General features: G+C 45.5%; 1 protein-coding gene across 1 annotated transcript; it reads left to right on the forward strand.

The window, feature by feature from the left end:
* The first annotated feature begins 2,858 nt into the window (after positions 1-2,858).
* On the forward strand, positions 2,859-18,783 carry LOC103717053 (probable plastid-lipid-associated protein 2, chloroplastic). Its single transcript, XM_008805287.4, has 3 exons — positions 2,859-3,480; positions 3,570-3,756; positions 18,253-18,783. Exons 1-3 carry the CDS (start codon positions 2,987-2,989, stop codon positions 18,562-18,564), a joined length of 993 nt encoding a protein of 330 aa, XP_008803509.2. The 5' UTR covers positions 2,859-2,986; the 3' UTR covers positions 18,565-18,783.
* Positions 18,784-19,491: the final 708 nt, after the last annotated feature.

Genomic DNA, 19,491 nt, shown 5'->3' on the forward strand with positions numbered 1-19,491 from the left:
AAATTGTTTCCAGAACTGATCGATCAATGGCTTGGAATAGATAACTCTTAACCTTCAAATCTTTCAGTTTGGCATCTTCAATTGCCTTCCTTTGTCCTTCAGAGGGTTCTACTTCTCCAGCTGTAGGAATCCCTTGTTCTATCAAGCTCCAATATTTCTTAGAGCGAAGAAAATTCTCCATGAGCATACACAGTGATCATAGTGTCCATCGAGCTTTGGAATTGCTGGTTGGACAAAACTACTTTCACTTGCCATTTCCTTGCTGCTACACACTTAGAAGACTGCTGCTTCTCAGGTTTCGTTCAGACCCAGTTGTTGTGCTCTGATACCAAAATGTCAAGAGAACTTTGTGCAGAAAGCAAGAAATTTGGGAGAATGATCTTATTCCATTGAATGAAGAACAGCTTGTAAATTGCCTTATAAAATAACTGAAAAACAAAGAAATGCAGCCCACATTTAACAAACCTAAAGACGTGGTAAATTACTAAGGAATAGGTCAAATGACAACACATCCCTTAATAATAGGAAAAGTAAAACAGAACAAATAACAAACTGAACAATAAACAATACTCTAATAACTTTAACATCCATAATCCAACATATTGCTTAGAAAAGGGCTTTAACTTTAATAATTTGGTCTCCCCCTCACTCTAATATGTCTAAAGAAATAGAATATATTAATGATAGCATTAGCAGATATCTTGCTTCCATTGGCAATAGTCTTTTTCTCTCCCATCATATCATAGTTGTACACCATTAAACTTTCTTTGAATATGGACTAAATCAAAATTGCGAAACTTGAGTTAAAAACCTTGGACACATCAAAGGATGAAATAGCTCAATTCAAACTACAATGGTATAAAAGTGCAGCATAATTCTTGTTCACTTAACATCTACAAAATATGGATCTTTGAAATTTTCATCTAAGCACCATATGATTTTAATAATAAGGACTAGTAGCAAGAATAGGAAACCAGTAAATTTACATAGAAAATCACTACGGAAAAATACATGCTCTTAAACTAGTTCAAACATTTTTTTTTAAAAAAAAGGAAAAGAAGGATCAAAAGAGCGTATAAATTTCTAAAATGGGTGATGAAGAGATTATTTTCGAAGCTATTTTGGAAACTTCTCCAACACCATTGAAATTTGGTCCATGCAACAAAAAATATTACCATTCAACTTATCAAATATAGGCTTGGCCTTTAAATGGCTATATAACAAAATTAAATGGAGACAAACCCATCTTTTTGTTTCGCTAAATGATGGAAACAATAATTTTAATGAGCTGCCCATTCTCCTAACATGAGAGACAGATTCTAGCACAGTCATGCTCACTTACGCTATGCACTTATACAACTCTAAATCACTCACATGCTTCATGTATTTCATAAACAAAACTTGACGCTTGGCTATATACATTATTCCGTTGATATGAACTCCTTTCTTAGACAGAGGATATTAACTTAATATATGGTTAAAAGAAATGCAAATCATAATTAAATGATAATTTTTTTAAAAAAAAATGGAACCATATGATTCAAAGTTGAAGCAATAATAAACAAAATATTCATAAAATCATGCTTTCTAAAAAATCACATCACTAGTTAAAAGTGCATTCTACTTTTCATAATATGAATTATGATAGATTTTTAAAGTGAAAAAGACGTCGAGTCATTTTCTGACCAATTCAATTATGTTGAGTGATCCGTCTCTATCCTCCACGACTCATCTAGGCTAGGTGGGATGTTTCTAGCCTCAACCATCTTAGAAATATCCTGGGAAACTTGCTTCTTCATACACTCAACATGAAGGAACTACTCTGAGAATGAAGCAAATGTAGATGGAACGGTAAAACAAGAAGAAAAAACTCACCACAAACAACTTTACCGCCACTGCATATCATATTTGGCTCGACAAATACATGCGCCCATCAATGGGAGAGGTGAACGCTTGGGTGCCCGCTTAAGTGCGCACACCAAGTATAGATTTATTTGGATTTGGATCATTCATAGAATTTCAAAAAATAAAAGAGCTAGTTTCCAAAACAAAATTGGAAAGGCAACCCTTCCCAAATCTTCAATACATACCTGACACTCTGTGGATAAGCTCACATCCACCCTCAAACATGGAAATTTAACATTAAGAATGATAACAGAAGATTTACGGAAAGCTACGTGGTAAAAATCAAGTTGTTACGTATCCATATCCATTTGATACTTGGCAAATGCAAATTCGACTTCACCCATAGATCGGGTACCAAAAAAAAAAATTTATATTTATTTTAAATAAATATAGATACACATGGGATGTTAAAACTATGGAAGTAGATATAGATAGAAGTGAGATAGCTAAATTTTATGTTCATAAAATAAAAAATATCATTGGATTGAAGATAAATTAAGTTAGTAATAAGTTAATATGCTAATTTATTATTTTTAAACGTTTATGAGTGTGATATAAAAGCATATAGAATTATGAAAAAAATTAGATATTCCATATGAATATAGATAAGATAGTTTGAATCCATATGTGGACTCATTTTTCTTTAATCGATATGGATATAGATATATATAGCAACGGGATGCTTAAATATTTTTTTTTGTATTCGGATAAATTTAAACATAAAAATAGACCTAGATAGTTATTATTCAGTCCATCCCAAAATTGCTAATATGTTTCAGTAAAAACATACGGCATTACACGCTACATATTCAGACATTACGTATCGAACACCACAAGAAACATGTGAACGTGGAATAATGAACCAGGCCCCGGACAAGAAGTGAGGAAATTTTCCTCGTGGCAAATGTCAATTTCTCCAATGCCTCACCGGTCACCGCCAGCTGGAAATAAAGCTTTATTAAGTTCGTCCACCGCTTCCATTCAACCACCAAGAAGCCAAAAAGAAGCTGAAAAGGAGCGAAGAGATCGCTTGATAGTCTCGATATCGGTTAATCCGAGCGAAGAAGGAAGAAAAGAAGAGATGGCGGGGGTGGCGTCTTGGAACCCCTTGGCCCTGAAAGCCCTTTCGGCGGCGGCGGGACCCCTGAAAACCCCTCCGGCGGTGGCGGTCCCGCCGCACCGCCACCACCCTTCCATCCACCCCGCCTCCATCGGCGCCCCGTCGCCCCTTTTCCTGGAAGCCCCGATCTTGAGGAGCGCAGGGCGGCCACCGCTCGCCGCGGTGTCCTTCCGGCTCCGGGCGATGGCGGACGACGACGAGTGGGGCGACGAGAGAGGGGAGGAGGAGGCGGCGGGTGGAGTGGCGGTGGCGGAGGAGGGGAAGGTGGAGCCGAGCGAGGTCGGAGAGCTGAAGCGGAAGCTCATGGATTTGCTGCGCGGGACGGACCGAGGGCTGGAGGCGTCGAGCGAGACGCGGGCGGAGATCGTGGAGCTTATCACCCAGCTGGAGGCCAAGAACCCCACACCTGCCCCCACCGAGGCCCTCACCCTCCTCAACGGCAAATGGATCCTCACGTACGACCCCATATCTAAATCCAACCCTCCCCTTTACTTGTAAAATAGTTTGCTCTGACGGAAAAATGGGAGAATTGAATTGATTGCAGGTATACTTCGTTCTCGCAGCTGTTCCCGCTGTTGGGGTCGGGGAGGCTGCCGGAGCTGGTGAAGGTGGAGGAGATATCGCAAACGATCGACTCTGAGAACTTTACAGTGCAGAATTCGGTACAATTTGCAGGGCCACTTGCCACCACCAATGCTAAGTTCGAAGTCCGAAGCCCCAAGCGCGTGCAGGTGATGACCGACAATCTCCTAAGGAAATCATCTCTGATTACTATCTTTCACTAACTGCTGCTCTGTCTTCTGTGTGATTCTTGGGCTATTCCTAGTTTATTCAATCAAACACCAAGTAAATGATTCATGACTTTATTCCTATTGGACATACAGATAGTTTTAGTGCTTTCTTGGGCTGCAAATGAATTCAAGTTGTTCATGAGCACCTCAGGCTGACCTTGATAACATGTCTGTTCAAATTAGGGATACTCCTGCGCTTAATAACAGTATGGTTCAAGCTTGCTCAATTAAGAAACGAAACAAGCTTCTTGCTTTAGCTGATCGTGGCTTGAGGTGGCTAGATCTTCAACACATCTCTGATACAAAATGATGGTACTTGAACAATCTAAAGATCCGATCAGCTCTGGTTGTTTCCCACCTTATGCCACACACCATATCTTGTACTTTGTTCCCTCAAGCTAGGAGCAATAGTGCCAGAGTTAAGCTATCGTGGATTTGTTGAATTTTGTTGGATGGTATAGGCTGTGGGATGGTTATATGAGTCACCTATCCAAGTCAACTTCACTCAGGTTTTGACATGATGTTTATTAGTATGTGGATCACTCATTCAAGTCTAGTTGCTAGGTTTAACAAGTTGGCCTATCCTCAAAGAGGAGGGGGAAAAGAGGATGGTCAATAACTCTTTCAACTTCATTTTTTCAGTAATAACCACATTGCACTATAGTTTTTTTCTGAGGTGATGAGGTGGCTTTCCTTAATAGTGTTCTAATTATTTTTGACATGTTTTTCTGGCACAGATATTAGTGATTCATATCCATCAATTATAGGAAACCATATCCTGTTGATGAATCAGTATATTATAATGAGTAATGATTACTTTGTAGTAAATCAAGTATTTTCTTGTTTATAGCTCAACTCCCATTGTATAGAGGCATCCAGAGTTTAAGAAGATCAACTAAATAGAACACCTGATGGGAGAATTGCTAGTATGGACAAATAATTGGAACACTGTCATTAGAAATCATGATCAGATTGGGCACCTACTTTGTGGAGGATCACAATGCTAACATCTAGTGGACTTCAAATTGTTAAACAATAAGAGGTGAATGAGAAAATAGGCTCCAAAGTGACCCACTTGGAAGGTTGCTTCTTAGAAGAGGTGTGTCTCTTCAAAAGAGTTGCATCAAAAGAGATGCATCTATTCATTTGTATGGATGCATCTTTTCATTTAAAAGACATGACTATTCGTAGGGATGTATCTATTCATTTGAATAGAAAAGACATGTCTCTTCACTTGGTGTCTGTTTTGGAAAGTTACCATGAATTCTATAAATAGGGCCCTCCTCCAACCATTTGAAAACTGAATTTTTCAATTCATTTAGTTCTCTCATTCTAGAGTTCTTAGAGAGCATTAGTGAGTTCATTCAAAGAGAGTACAAAAAGTCGGTATTTTGGTTTGCCGTACAAACAAATTGGTGTGCTTCTTTTGTTTGTGAAGATCATTGTATCCTAGGAGGCAGACACTCAAGAGATCCAAAGCACCTGTATGGAGGGTGAAATCTGCCTTAAGGACATAGTGTCAAACACTAGCCTTGATCTTACATAGTTGTGATAAATCTTCATTTGAGGTCAGTTTTATTTATTCATCTATTTAATATTCAATTTATTTTACAAATTTACAATACACATAAACAACAATCTTAAAACAGACTTTCCCACTTTGTATATTGTGTATATTGTGATTTTGTGTTTATTTAATTTCTTGCAAATAGTTTTATATATACACTTTATAATTCTGTTTGCAAAATTTGTTCATTGTTGGTTTGCATTTATTTGACAAACTAAATTTTGATATTACTTATTCTAATTTGTGATTATTGATTTATTTAGTAATTTGAGATGGCTTTAAGTTCAAGCAATATGGTGCCTACCGCCATTCCTATTGCCTCACATGTGAGCCATGGAGAGAATTCCGAAAAGTTCAATGGGAACGATTTCAAGAGATGGCAACAAAAAATATTGTTTTATCTCACTACGTTGAATCTTGTGAAGATTCTTCGTGAAGAGGCTCCTATTCTTACTGAGGGTGAAGAGAATGCTCAAACTGTAGCTGCTGTAGAAGGATGGAAGCATTTTGATTTTCTATGCAAAAACTACATTCTGAATGGATTGGACAACACATTATATAATGTGTATAGTCCTCTCAAGTCGGCAAAGGAACTATAGGAATCATTGGACAAAAAGTACAAAACGGAAGATGCCGGAGCAAAATTCATTGTGGGCAAATTCCTGGACTACAAGATGGTCGACTCCAAGGATGTCATAAGCCAAGTTCAAGATCTCCAAGTGATCATCCATGACATTCATGCTGAAGGGATGGTACTGAGTCTTTTCAAGTGGCTGCAATTATTGAAAAATTATCACCACTTTGGAAAGATTTCAAAAATTATCTCAAGCATAAGCGCAAGGAGATGAAACTTGAAGACTTGATTGTTAGATTGAGAATTGAGGAAGACAACCAAAATTCTGAGAAAAAGGTTGGAAACCATTCCATGGAGTCCAAGGCTCATGTGGTGGAAGAGGAACAAATGACCAACAAAAGAAAAAGAAAGAATAATGATCAACAAGATACCAAGAGTGGCCATGCAAAGAGGTTCAAGGGAAATTGCTATGTGTGCAACAAACCTTGCCATCGTGCTAAGGATTGTCGCCACCGAAAGGCACAAGAGAATTTCAAAAAGAAGTCTTCATAAGCTAATATAACCGAGGTGGACAAGCTAGCTTCGAATGTTGCAGAATTAAGTTTTTCTGCTGTCATTTCTGAAGCAAATTTGGTTTCCAATACCAAGACATAGTGGGTGGACACTGGGGCTACTCGACACATATGTTTCGACAAGAACATGTTCACCTCCTATGAAATAGTTAGTGGTAAAATACTATTCGTGGGTAATTCTGCTACTTCAAAAGTTGAAGGCAAAACAAGAAGCAAAGTTTTGCGTCCAACGGCTAGTTAGAGCGAGAAATTCTGGTTCTTGAGAGAGAGACAACGGCTAGTTTGCCGGCGGAAAATCTGTGCTCCGGCTGTCCGGTGTGTGACGCGTGACCACGGCGGCCTGGGCAGTTGTGAAAGCTTTACGGTTTTGGGAGGATCCTCGGTGCAGTCGGCGTCTCAGATCGGGTGCACGGAGGAGGTGAGAGGCGGGACACCTGGCTCTGAAGCCGGAGGGCAGGGGGTCTGTGCCTCTAGCAGCTTGCGTCCCGGTGGTGTGAGCAGGAGACAACCCGTGGCCGGCGAGGTTCACTCTGATCGGCTCTGTTTTGGCTAACCCCTTTCTTACAGGTGCTATGGACCGGAAGGGCAAGCTACCGATGGGGAAGACACCGGAGGGAGCGGCGAGAGGACCTGGTAAGGTTTCCGACCATGGTCGAGGGGAGCGCACTGGCGCTTGGTCGCGGCCGGGGCCATGGGTGACGCAATGGCCCACGGCCGCGGAGGTGGAACGGCTGAGCCGCCGCTTCCCGGACGTTCTCCGACTCCCGGAGGAACCGATAGCGGCGGCCCGGCGCGAATGGCAAGGGCGGGCGTTGCTGGCTCGGAGTTTTGGCCGCCGCGTCCCGGCGGAGTGGGTGGCCAAAGACGTGGCGGCCCGGGCTAAACTGAAGGATGTGGTGGCCGTCCCGCTCGCGGACGACCACCTTGCTCTGCGATTCCGGTCGACGGAGGACCGGGATCGAGCCCTGAGCGAGGGTCCGTGGGTGGTGGCGGGGCAGCTCCTCGCCATGAGCCCATGGGTCCCCGACTTCGAGCCCGACGACGGCACCGTGAAGACGGCCCTGGTCTGGCTTCGTCTGCCCCGATTGCCGCCGGAGTACTGGTCGACCTCGACCATTCTCCAGATTGCGGCTCGGGCGGGCCGGCCGATAGCGGTCGACGGGGTCACTGAGCAACAGGAATCCATGGGGTTTGCCCGGATCAAGGTGGAGGTCGATGTCAATGAACCCTTGCTACCGGGGGTTCTGATCCAAGGGGAGACGAAGGTGCGTTGGCAGCCCTTCGTCTTCGAAAATATTGCCGCGCTCTGTCCTCGTTGCGGGCGAATGGGGCATGGGGAGGCGACCTGTCGCTTCCCGGTGGCCGGCCGTGCTGCGGAAGGCCCGGCTTCGGGGGCTGCGGCCCCAGGGGGCGGGTCGGACCAGTCGCCACCGACTGGTCCGGTGGAGAACCAAGGGCCATTTTATGGCCCTTGGATGGTGGCGACGCGGAGGAAAGTCCCGTGGGAGAACCGTCCACCGCGGCCGGGGGAGATGAACAGCACCGATTCGGGTTCTGGGTCATCCCTGCCTCGGCCGCCACCCCCGGCGGCCCGCCCGACCTCGCCGGCTTCCCCGGCGGACACTGAGGGCTGGCAAAAGCCGACGAAGGTCGCGCGCCGCCGGTCGCCGCTGGCCGGAGGAGGGGATGGGCTGCCCCCGGAACCTCCCATGGGCTATCATCGACTGGCCCTGGTCGATGAACCGGGAGTCGGCTCGGCCGAGTCCGGGGACCCGGAGCTGACCTGGCGAGGTGACTCGCCCCCTCCGCGGGCCGACCCGGGGCCTAGTGGGGTGGGCCAGGCCCGGGGACCAACTCAAAAAAGGCCCAGGCCCCCAGCGGGCCTTGGCCCACAAGGGGGCCCGGGCGCGGTGACCCAATTGGCCCAGCAGGCCAATCGTTCACTGGCCCAACGCGGCCGGGCCCAGAGGGCCGGGCGGCGGGGCCGTGGGCCGGCTGGTGCAGCCCAGGGCGCGCCTCGAGCCGGTGGCGCGCCACGCGCGGACGGCGCGCTCCGAGCCGGGGGCGCGCCCCGCGCGGCCGGCGCGCTCCAAGCCGATGGAGCGCCGTGCGTTGGGGAGGCGAGCGGAGGAGTGCCCCAGGCCCGCGTCGAGGGCGCGCGTGGGGATGGGCCCGCGCCTTGCGACCGAGCCGGGGGGATGTCGGCTACGCGGGGCCAACAGGCCCTGTCGGTGATGGGGCAGCCTCTTGACCCTGTATTGGGCCAAGAGGACGACCTGCGAGCCCAGATGCCTCTGGTCCACAACACCGGGGGCCTACAGGGCCAGGGCACGTGCAGCCTGGGTCCTCCTGAGCTGGACACTTTGGCCCAGGATGAGCGTACTTTGGTTAGGGACCCTGAGACACTCACAGGGCCTTTCCAGTACAGCCCACCCTGTCGGGAGCTGGACTCGCGGCTGAGGGTCCCCCTGGCTGCTAGCCAGGACCTTCCTATGCTGGGTGCGGGCCTAGATGGGGTCGTTCGTTTTGGCCTTACCCCCCTGACCCCGGGTGTGCTGGAGGACACCACACCAGGTAGATGTGTGGGGGACCACCCCACTCCACACCTGGAGGAGAGTACGGCAGCTGCGGGAGGGGGCATGGATCACTCTACTGCCTTGCAGCATGCGAGGGCGGCAGTTATGGGGGTTGTACCCACGACTGGCGATGTGGAGGAGGAGCGAGGCATCCCGGGCGTCGAGCCTGTGGATGTTTCCGCGACTCTAGGAGAGGAGGAGTCTGAGGCCGACTATGTGGACTGTGACCCATGATGATTCTCGCTTGGAATTGTAGGGGGGCGGCTAAGCCGTCCTTCATGACTTCCTTCAAACGGTTAGTGCAGGTCCATTGTCCAGAGATCTGTTTCCTTTGTGAGACCCGATTATCTGGCGAGGGGCTCGGACGTTTGAGGCGGCGCCTTGAGAGGGATTGGCAGACCTATGCGATCGACTCTCGGGGGCTGTCGGGAGGTATTTTGGTCCTGTGGAGGCGTGGAGTGACGACAGTTGATGTTTTTCACAACTGCCCCCAACAGGTAGTCATGGTTGTGTCAAGACCTGATGTTGCCCCGTGGGTGCTGTGCGGTGTGTATGCGAGCACGGACCACAGGGTAAGGAGGGTCCTTTGGCGGGAGATCACCAACCTGGCCGCTCAGGGTATCCCGACGGTTGTGGTTGGTGATTTCAATTGCATCCTGAGCGAGAATGAGAAGCGGGGGGGCGCTGCCTTTACTGATAGAGTGGACAGGAGGGAGTTCCGTGATTTTGTGTCACGGAATGGCCTGGTAGACTTAGGTTTTTCGGGACCACAGTTTACTTGGTGTAATAATCAGCGTGGCAGTGCTAGGGTCTGGGAGAGATTAGATAGGGCCTTTGCGTCCCCAGATTGGATCCTTCGTTTCCCCACTAGTAGGGTCACTCATCTCCCTCGGATTGCCTCGGACCACTGCCCTCTGCTACTTTCTACCTCATCGAGTCCCACCCACCATAGCCCCTTCCGCTTTGAGAAGGTTTGGCTGTCATACCCCCAGTCTTGGGATATTGTCCGCGATGCGTGGCGGATCCCGGTGCACGGGGATGCCATGCAGCGGGTCTCGCGCAAACTTGAGTTGACCAAGAGGCGCTTGCGCCGTTGGAACCGTGAGGTTGTGGGTAACATTTTCCGGCGTTTGGAGGGGATAGAGACCTCGATCGCTGAGCTGCAAAGGAAGGAAGACCTGGGGGGCGTGCTTCCGGAGGATGATATGGTTGACCTTCGGGGCCTACTTGCGACTCACCCTTCGCTGCTACGGCAACATGAGGTCTTCTGGAGACAGAAATCTCGTGTGCAGTGGGTAAGCGAGGGTGATCGTAATACTAGCTTCTTCCATCGGACGACAGTCATCCGGAGACGACGGAGCTTGATCCATTCCCTGCGCGACGGGTCCGGCCATCGGGTGGAGGGTGAGCCTGCCATTCGGCAGGTCTTTGCTTGATTTCTTCCGCGCCAGATGGACAGAGGATGAGGAGGCCCATGATGGTCACTACCCTCTCAGGGTGGACGTGGGTATTGGTGAGGATGAGTGTGCTTCCTTGATCCGGCCGGTTATGGCACAGGAGGTGCATGAGGCGGTCTGGGCCTTGGCAGCTGACAAGGCCCCGGGACCCGATGGTTTCCCCCCCTTCTTCTTCCGGCGATATTGGGGTATTATCCGACCAGCAGTGGTGGAGGCCGTCCAGTGCTTTTTCACCCAGGCAGCGATGCCTGAAGATTGGAAGGCCACCTTCATCACGCTCATACCTAAGCGCCAGGATGCGGCTGAGCCTTGTCACTTTAGGCCCATTAGCCTATGCACAACCTTATACAAGGTTGTGGCAAGGATTCTGGTGGGCAGGATGAAGCCCCTCTTACCTGGCATCATTAGTCAGGAACAGGGGGCCTTTGTTACTGGTAGAAATATTTCTCATAATGTTATGTTAGCTCAGGAAATGATGTGGGATCTTCGGCGGGCTTCGAAGCGGCATAGCTTGATGGCAGTCAAGCTGGACATGGAGCGGGCTTACGACAGGATCAGGTGGAGTTTTCTCCAGCGGGTACTGGAGGTGCACGGCTTTCCCAGGCAGTGGATTGGGTGGATTATGGGGTGTGTCCGGGGGCCAAAGTTCTCTATCTTGGTCAACGGTACTCCATCAGTCTTCTTTGAGTCCACGATGGGATTACGACAGGGATGTCCCTTATCCCCTTATTTGTTTATTATCTGTGCCGATATTTTGTCCCGTGCTTTGCAGGGAGCGTGTGCCAGCCGGGAGCTGGAGGCCTATGTGCCAGCCCCGGGGGCCCGCCCTATCTCCCATTTACTCTTTGCTGACGATTGTCTTCTCTTGGCCAGGGCACGGATTCCAGAGGCACGGGTCCTACGCAGGGTGGTGGCAGAATACTGCGTGGCATCCGGTCAAAGAGTGAATTTCCTTAAGTCTGCCGTCTTCTTCAGCCCCAGCACAGAGAGCGGAGTCAGACAGGAGATCAGAGGGATACTGCAGGTACCGGAGCAGGAGGGGACGCTGACCTACCTTGGCGTCCCTATCACTGGTCGGAGGCTACGGGTGGCCGAGTGCTTGGGCTTGGTGCAGCGGGTTCAGAGCAGGCTGGAGGGATGGAGGGCATCCTCCCTATCCATGATGGGGAGAGTGACATTGGTCAGAGCAGTGCTGGGATCTATTCCGGTGTACCTTATGGCCAACACAGTAGTACCGAAGACGATTCTACTGAGGATCGAGCGCCTTCTTCGGTGCTTTCTGTGGGGGTCATATGGTGGAGGCCATGGAGTGCACCTGGTAGCTTGGGAGCAGGTTTGCCTCCCCACTAGCGAGGGTGGTCTAGGGGTGCAGTCCCTCATTGAGAGGCGAGAGGCACTTATTGCCCGGCACGCGGCCCAGTTCATGTTAGTGCCACACAGCTTCTGGAGTCAGGTGATGGCAGCTAGATATGGTCAGGGGGCTTTAGCAGCAGCACGGACCGGTCGTCAAGTCTCTTTCATGTGGCGCGAGATCGGGAGGTACCTACCATCAGTTGTAGCACATACCAGGTGTTTGATCGGCGACGGCCGGAGTATTGATGTGACCAGTGATTCGTGGGTGGACACCCTCCCCCTGAGTCGCTGGCCGACCATGGTTGATGCAGAGGCAGTGGAGGGGCTACGGGTGTGTGATCTCCTAGCACCAGGAGGGGCCGAGTGGGATGAGGCCCGGTTACGACTGCTCTTCGGGGTACACCTAGCTGTGAGGATTCGGTCCCTCCCGCTTCCAGGATGTGGGGGGCCGGATGTTAGAGTTTGGGGCACTTCGAGTAGGGCCGGTGTTAGACTGGGAGACCTCTCCCGCGCCATTCAGCCAGCGCACGAGCCGGGGCCAGATTGCGCCTGGATCTGGAGGTCCGGTCTCCACCCGAGGGCAGCTCTCTTTTTGTGGAAGGTGTTCTGGGACCGCCTTCCGACGAGAGCAGTGTTGAGCAGGCGTGGCTGGGGGATCCCTGCGGAGTGCGGGACGTGTGGAGCTGAGGAGACAGTGGACCACGTGCTCTTTCAGTGTACTTGGGCGCTGTCGACATGGCAGTGGACAGGGATCCCGCAGGGGGCCCGATGTGCGAGGACACAGTTCCTTGGTGCGACGCGGCAGTGGCTAGCTAGTCCGCAGACTCATGAGGAGGGCATCCGAGCGACCTGCACAGCCCTTCAGATTTGGCTGGCAAGGAATGCTCGTACCCTCGGCTAGCGCAGGGTATCACCGAGGTTTGCAGCAGAGTTTGCTCGAGCACAGGCCACGGAGATCAGCCATATCCCTTCCTCAGTTAGACCTTTGACAGCTCGGGACACCTGGGGTTCCCCCCTTGCTCCGGCAGCTCCTCATATGGTGTTCTTCACCTGGGAGCCCCCACCCCCGAGTTTCCTCAAGGTCAACTTTGATGGGTCTGTGTTGGATGGCGGCTCACGAGGTGGTGCAGGTTTTGTCATACGGGACCTGCATTCCAGGGTTGTGGCCGCAGGTGGTTGCCAGCTGTTTGCTACATCAGTCCCGGGAGCAGAGCTGCGTGCTGCTTGGGCGGGGCTGCGACATGCACGGACGATGACGCGGACCGGCTCGATTATTTTGGAGGGCGACTCAGCTACTGTTATTGGATGGATTCAGAAGGGGTTGAGGGGTGAGAGCTCGGACCACCCCTTGATCCGTGATATAGTCAGGATGATGAGAGATGGGGGGGCCTTCCAGGCCAAGCATGTATTCCGGGAGGCCAATGGGGCGGCTGATTGGGTGGCCGCCTATGCGGCCCACCATTCGGGTTACGCCCTGTGGTCGGGGGAGGGGGAGTTGCCACTGGCACTCCGCGAGATATTGTATTTTGACTTTATTGGGTGTATTCACACACGGTTTGTATGAAGCACCCGTTCCAGCAAAAAAAAAAAAAAAAAAAAAAAAAGTTGAAGGCAAAGGCAAGGTTATATTGAAGATGACTTCAGAAAAGGAACTCTCTCTAAATGAAGTGCTGCACGTGCTTGATATCAGAAAGAACCTCGTATCTGGGTCATTGTGGAGTAAAAATGGCTTTAAGTTGGTTTTTGAGTCTGACAAATTTGTACTCACTAAGGGTGGGATTTATTTAGGCAAAGGGTACATGAGTGAAGGGCTCTTTAAGATGAGTATAATGATTGTTGTACCATCTATTAATAATAAGAATTTATCTTCTGTTTATATTGTTGAGTCCTCAAATGTGTGGCATGGTAGATTAGGACATGTTAACTTTGATCCTATGCGTAGGTTGGTAGGTTTAGACTTATTGTCTAAATTTGATATTGATACTGTCATAAATGTGAGACTTGTATAGAATCAAAATTAACAAGATCCTCTTTTCATTCAATTGAAAGAAGTACCGGACCTCTAAAATTGATACATACTAACATATGTGATTTGAAAAATGTTCTAGAGGAGGAAAAAAATATTTTATTACTTTTATTGATGATTGCACAAGGTACTGCTATGTGTATTTGCTTAGAAGCAAAGATGAGGCATTGGATATGTTTGTCCAATACAAGGATGAAGTTGAAAATCAACTTAGCAAAAGGATTAAGACAATTAGAAGTGATAGAGGTGGTGAATATGATTCACCGCTTAATAAGTTCTGTCAAGAACATGGCATTATTCACCAAACTACTGCGCCCTATTCATCTCAGCAAAACGGTGTTGCTGAAAGAAATAATAGAACTCTAAAAGAGATGATGAATGCTATGTTGATAAGTTCAGGATTACCTCAGAACTTGTGGGGGAAAGCTTTGCTTTCTGCAAGTTACATACTCAACAAGTTACCCCATAAGAAAACAAACAAAACCCCTTATGAAGCATGGAAAGGTAGAAGACCTTCCTACAAATATTTAAAAGTATGGGGGTGTTTGGCTAAGGTAATGGTTCCTACTCCCAACAAGAGCAAAATAGGACCTAAAACTGTTGATTACATATTTATTGGATATGCAAATAACAGCAGATCATATAGATTTCTTGTGTATAAATCTGATAATTTTAAAATACATGTCAATATAATTATTGAATCTAAAAATGCATCATTTTTTGAGAATATTTTTTCATGCAAAAATACAAGTGATACAAGTTATCATAAAAGAACTTATGATGCTGCGACTAGTGAAATGGATCATGAGTCCACAGAGATTGAAAGAGGCAATGAAATTTGACGCAATAAGAGGGCAAAGACTGCAAAGTCATTTGGTCCTGATTTTCTAATATATTTGTTAGAAAATGAGCCTCAAAGCTTCAAGAAAGCGATGTACACTCCTGAAGCTCCTTTTTGGAAAGAAGCTATTCATAGTGAAATTGAATCCATTAGGCAAAATCACATCTGGGAATTGGTAAATCTTTCACCGGGAAGTAAACCTTTGGGTAGTAAATGGATTTTCAAAATGAAAATGAAAGTTGATGGATCAATTGATAAATACAAGGCTAGACTTGTAGCAAATTATAAGCAAAAGGAAGGTATTGATTATTTTGATTCATACTCGTCTGTTACGAGGATGACATCCATTCGTATGCTAATTGCTATTGCGACATTGTATAACCTTGAAATACATCCAATGGATATTAAAACAGCTTTCCTAAATGGTGATTTAAATGAGAAGATTTATATGGAACAACCTGAAGGGACCATTGTTCCAGGACAAGAGAAAAAAGTGTGCAAACTTGTTAAATCCCTGTATGGATTAAAACAAGCATCGAAGCAATGACATGAGAAATTTGACAAACATATGATCACAAATGGATTTAAAATCAATGAATGTGATAAATGTGTTTATGTCAAAAATGATGGCCAAGCCTATGTTATTGTTTGTCTCTATGTGGATAATATGATCATTTTGGGTAGTAATAATGAAATCATTAAAACTACCAAGAGAATGCTATCCAGTAAATTGACATGAAGAATTTAGGTATTTCAGATGTTATATTAGGAATTAAGCTTTCTAAAACATCTTATGGACTTGTATTATCTCAATCTCACTATATTGAGAAAATACTTGAAAAGTTCAACAAAGAAGATAACAATATAGCTAGAACACCTGTTGATATAAATCTTTATTTAGCCAAAAATACTGGAGAGTGCATTTCTCAAGTGGAATACTCTCGTATAATTGGTAGTCTAATGTATGTCATGAACTGCACTAGACCCGATATAGCATACTCAGTTAGCAAATTGAGTAGATATACGAGTAATCCTAGAGCTGATCATTGGAAGGCAATCATTAAAGTGCTTAGATATTTGAAATACACTCTCAACTTTGGTTTGCACTATACAAGATATCCAGCTATACTTGAGGGATACAGTGACACAAATTGGATATCTGATACCAAAAATACAAAATCCACAAGTGGTTATGTATTTACACTTGGTGGTGGTGTTGTGTCTTGGAAATCCTCTAGGCAAACTTGTATTGCAAGATCCACAATGAAATCTGAATTTATTGCTTTAGATAAAGCAGGAGAAGAAGCAAAGTGGCTTCGTCATTTTCTAGAGGATATTCCAATATGGCCAAAACCTGTGCCAGCAATATATATACATTGCGATAGCCAATCGGCAATAGGAAGGGAAAGAGTAATATGTATAATGGTAAGTTTCGACATATCCGTCGAAGACATAATACCATAAGGCAATTGCTCTCAAATGGAATTATATCCATAGACTACATAAAGTCTAAAGATAATCTCGCGGATCTGCTTACTAAAGGTTTAACTAGAGAGCAAGTAAATTACACATTGAGGGGAATGGAATTAAAGTCTATAATTAAAGAGTCATTATAATGGCAATCCAACCGAGATGACTGAAGATCCCAAGATCTAGGTTCAAAGGGACAACTGAATTATGTGTGGCTTAACGTGAGCACTAGGGAGACAAAATCTCCAACCCATTTCTAAGATTAACTAGTGCTGCTTGTAGTGTTTATACGGGTAAGCTTTACTTTTAATGAACTCTTATATCTTGAAAATTCAAGTGGGATATAGCAGGATATTCCTAATAAGAGTCTCCTCTATGAGTGTGAAGGGGCGCTTCTATAAGAATTTTTATAAGGCTGAATTTTCTAGAGCACTCATGAATACCAGGAGTTGTTTAGGGCCAAAATGAATACAATCATGAGAATCAACTATGCTAGAAAAGAGACTGTGTGAAGTCTATTCGATCCGATTTACTTAATCAGCTGAATAGTTCAAGACATCATGTTCACTATTTAGCCAGTAAATTCGATAATCTTTAACTAGAGAAGGTTTAAGGCCAAAAGCTACCTATCTCGATGCAGAATCTTTTCGCAATGTACTCTCTTAAGTATCTGCATTGTCATTTATATACATTTAGCCAATTTTCTATTCATGTGGGGGATTGTTAAATAATAAGAGGTGAATGAGAAAATAGGCTCCAAAGTGACCCACTTGAAAGGTTGCTTCTTAGAAGAGGTGTGTTTCTTCAAAATAGTTGCATCAAAAGAGATGCATCTATTTATTTGTATGGATGCATCTTTTCATTGGAAAGACATGAACTCTATAAATAGAGCCTTCCTCCAACCATTTGAAAACCGAATTTATTCGTAGGGATGTATCTATTCATTTGAATAGAAAAGACATGTCTCTTCACTTGGTGTTTGTTCTGGAAAGTCACCATGAACTCTATAAATAGAGCCTTCCTCCAACCATTTGAAAACCGAATTTTTCAATTCATTTAGTTCTCTCATTCTAGAGTTCTTAGAGAGCATTAGTGAGTTCATTCAAAGAGAGTACAAAAACTCAATTTTTGGTTCGCCGTACAAACAAAGTGGTGTGCTCCTTTTGTTTGTGAAGATTATTGTATCCTGGGAGGCAGACACTCAAGAGATCCAAAGCACCTGTGTGGAGGGCGAAATTTGCCTTAAGGACATAGTGTCAAACACTAGCCTTGATCATACATAGTTATGATAAATCTTCATTTGAGGTCAGCTTTATTTATTCATCTATTTATTATTCAATTTATTTTACAAATTTACAATGCACAAAAACAACACAAATTTCCCACATCAGTTGTGAGGTTTTGTTTTTTCTGATTCCACTGGATTTTTATGCTTTAGTTCTATGTAAATCATCTGGATTACCGAAAAACAAAAGAGATCATGCTCCGATGACCAATTAGAGGTTGCTGTTGTGTAAACAAAACCTGAGAGTCACAAGCAAGTTCCATTTGAGTTGGAACTGGTGCTTCAACTTATTTTGGTAGAAAATTATAAAGATTTATCTTATAATGTTTTATGTTATTGTGAATCGAAATAGTGAGAGGATGCTGGAGAAGAGAGACTTTTCTTCAACTCCCCCCCTCCACACAGGCACACTTTTTTGTTTTCTGTGCGCACGCATGCATTAGCGTGCAGATGCTCATATTTGCCTATATATGAAACTTTTGGTATGGAAAATGAATAACCCTTTTTTCTTTGGAGTTAGGACAATAAAGAATGCTGGTATAAACACAATAGATGCTGATATTCCAGAAAAGCAACTAAAATATGCAAGTACAATCATCGAGTACAATAGCAATTACAAATTACTAGCTTTTGCTTCTGTATCATTTCTGATAAGGTATCTTAAACATTCAGCAACAGTAATCCTATAATAATGGATAACTGGTATTCTTTCCAGATAAAATTTGAGGAAGGCATTATTGGCACTCCACAGCTAACAGACTCCATCGTTATACCCAAAAAGGTGGAGTTCCTGGGACAGAATATTGACCTCTCTCCTTTCAAGGGTGTGATCACTTCAGTCCAGGATGCAGCATCATCAGTGGCTAGAACAATCTCTGGACAACCGCCATTGAAGATCCCAATCAACAACAACAATGCACAGTCCTGGTTGCTAACCACCTACCTCGATGAGGAGCTTAGAGTCTCAAGAGGTGATGGTGGCAGCGTTTACGTTCTCGTCAAGGAAGGTAGCCCTCTTTTGAACTAGAGGCACTTCTACCATTTTAGCTTCCTCAGAAAAGAGAGATGTCCTCAAGCCATGTTCATGGTGCATGAACATACTGTATTTTGGTAGAATATAGTTATTAGGAGCCGTTTGTGCTCCTTTCCCTTGTGTGCGTGCTTTGATAGTAAAGTATTATACAATGAAATCTTAAGAATTTCTTGGTGAATAAAGGGGAAAAACTTGTGAGCATTTCTATCTGAATTATTGATCATTTTTGAGAATTTCATGCCCTTCATTTTGTGTCACATGTATCTTGCTTTGTCGTGAGTCCGTCTGAAAATTATACTAGAATATATCATATGCATATGGATGAGAAAGTACAGGGTGGCGACACTTTACATCATAGGAAAAAAACATAAGCATCCCCACCAAAATCCAAACCAGCACAAATTCACAGCATCACCCCTCAATAAAGGCAAACATAACATTGTAAAAGGAGTCTTTTTAGTTGATTTGTTTCAACTTGTGTCTTTATTATTATAATAAAAACTCTTGGTGTAGAACTCTTACTCCCTTCTAACTCCATCTTCAAAAAAATTACTGAGCTGCCACGTTACTCTCCTCATCTGCTTTAAGAGTATGTTAATGCTTAATTTTTTTTTTTCCTTTATATTTTCCCTTCATAGCTAGGTGCAACACATGTGCCTAAAACTAGTTCTCTCATAATTGAGGAGCAAGAAGATATGATTCTTCTTCTTCTTCTTCTTCTTCTTCTTTTAAGCACAAGGGACCGAGGCCCCCATTCACATTCTCAAGCAGCAGAATCAGCAAAGAAGAAGTCGGGGAAGCTTGACGTCCAGATTCTATTATGGGTTGAATGCAAGCTACTCCGGCAACCAAACCAGTGGCTTGATCCCCTTCCTGAAGGATGTGAGATACTTGACAATAAAGAAGACCGCTCCACAAGCT

The sequence above is a fragment of the Phoenix dactylifera genome, chromosome 1 (genome assembly GCF_009389715.1).
Source record: "Phoenix dactylifera cultivar Barhee BC4 chromosome 1, palm_55x_up_171113_PBpolish2nd_filt_p, whole genome shotgun sequence".
NCBI lineage: Eukaryota > Viridiplantae > Streptophyta > Magnoliopsida > Arecales > Arecaceae > Phoenix > Phoenix dactylifera.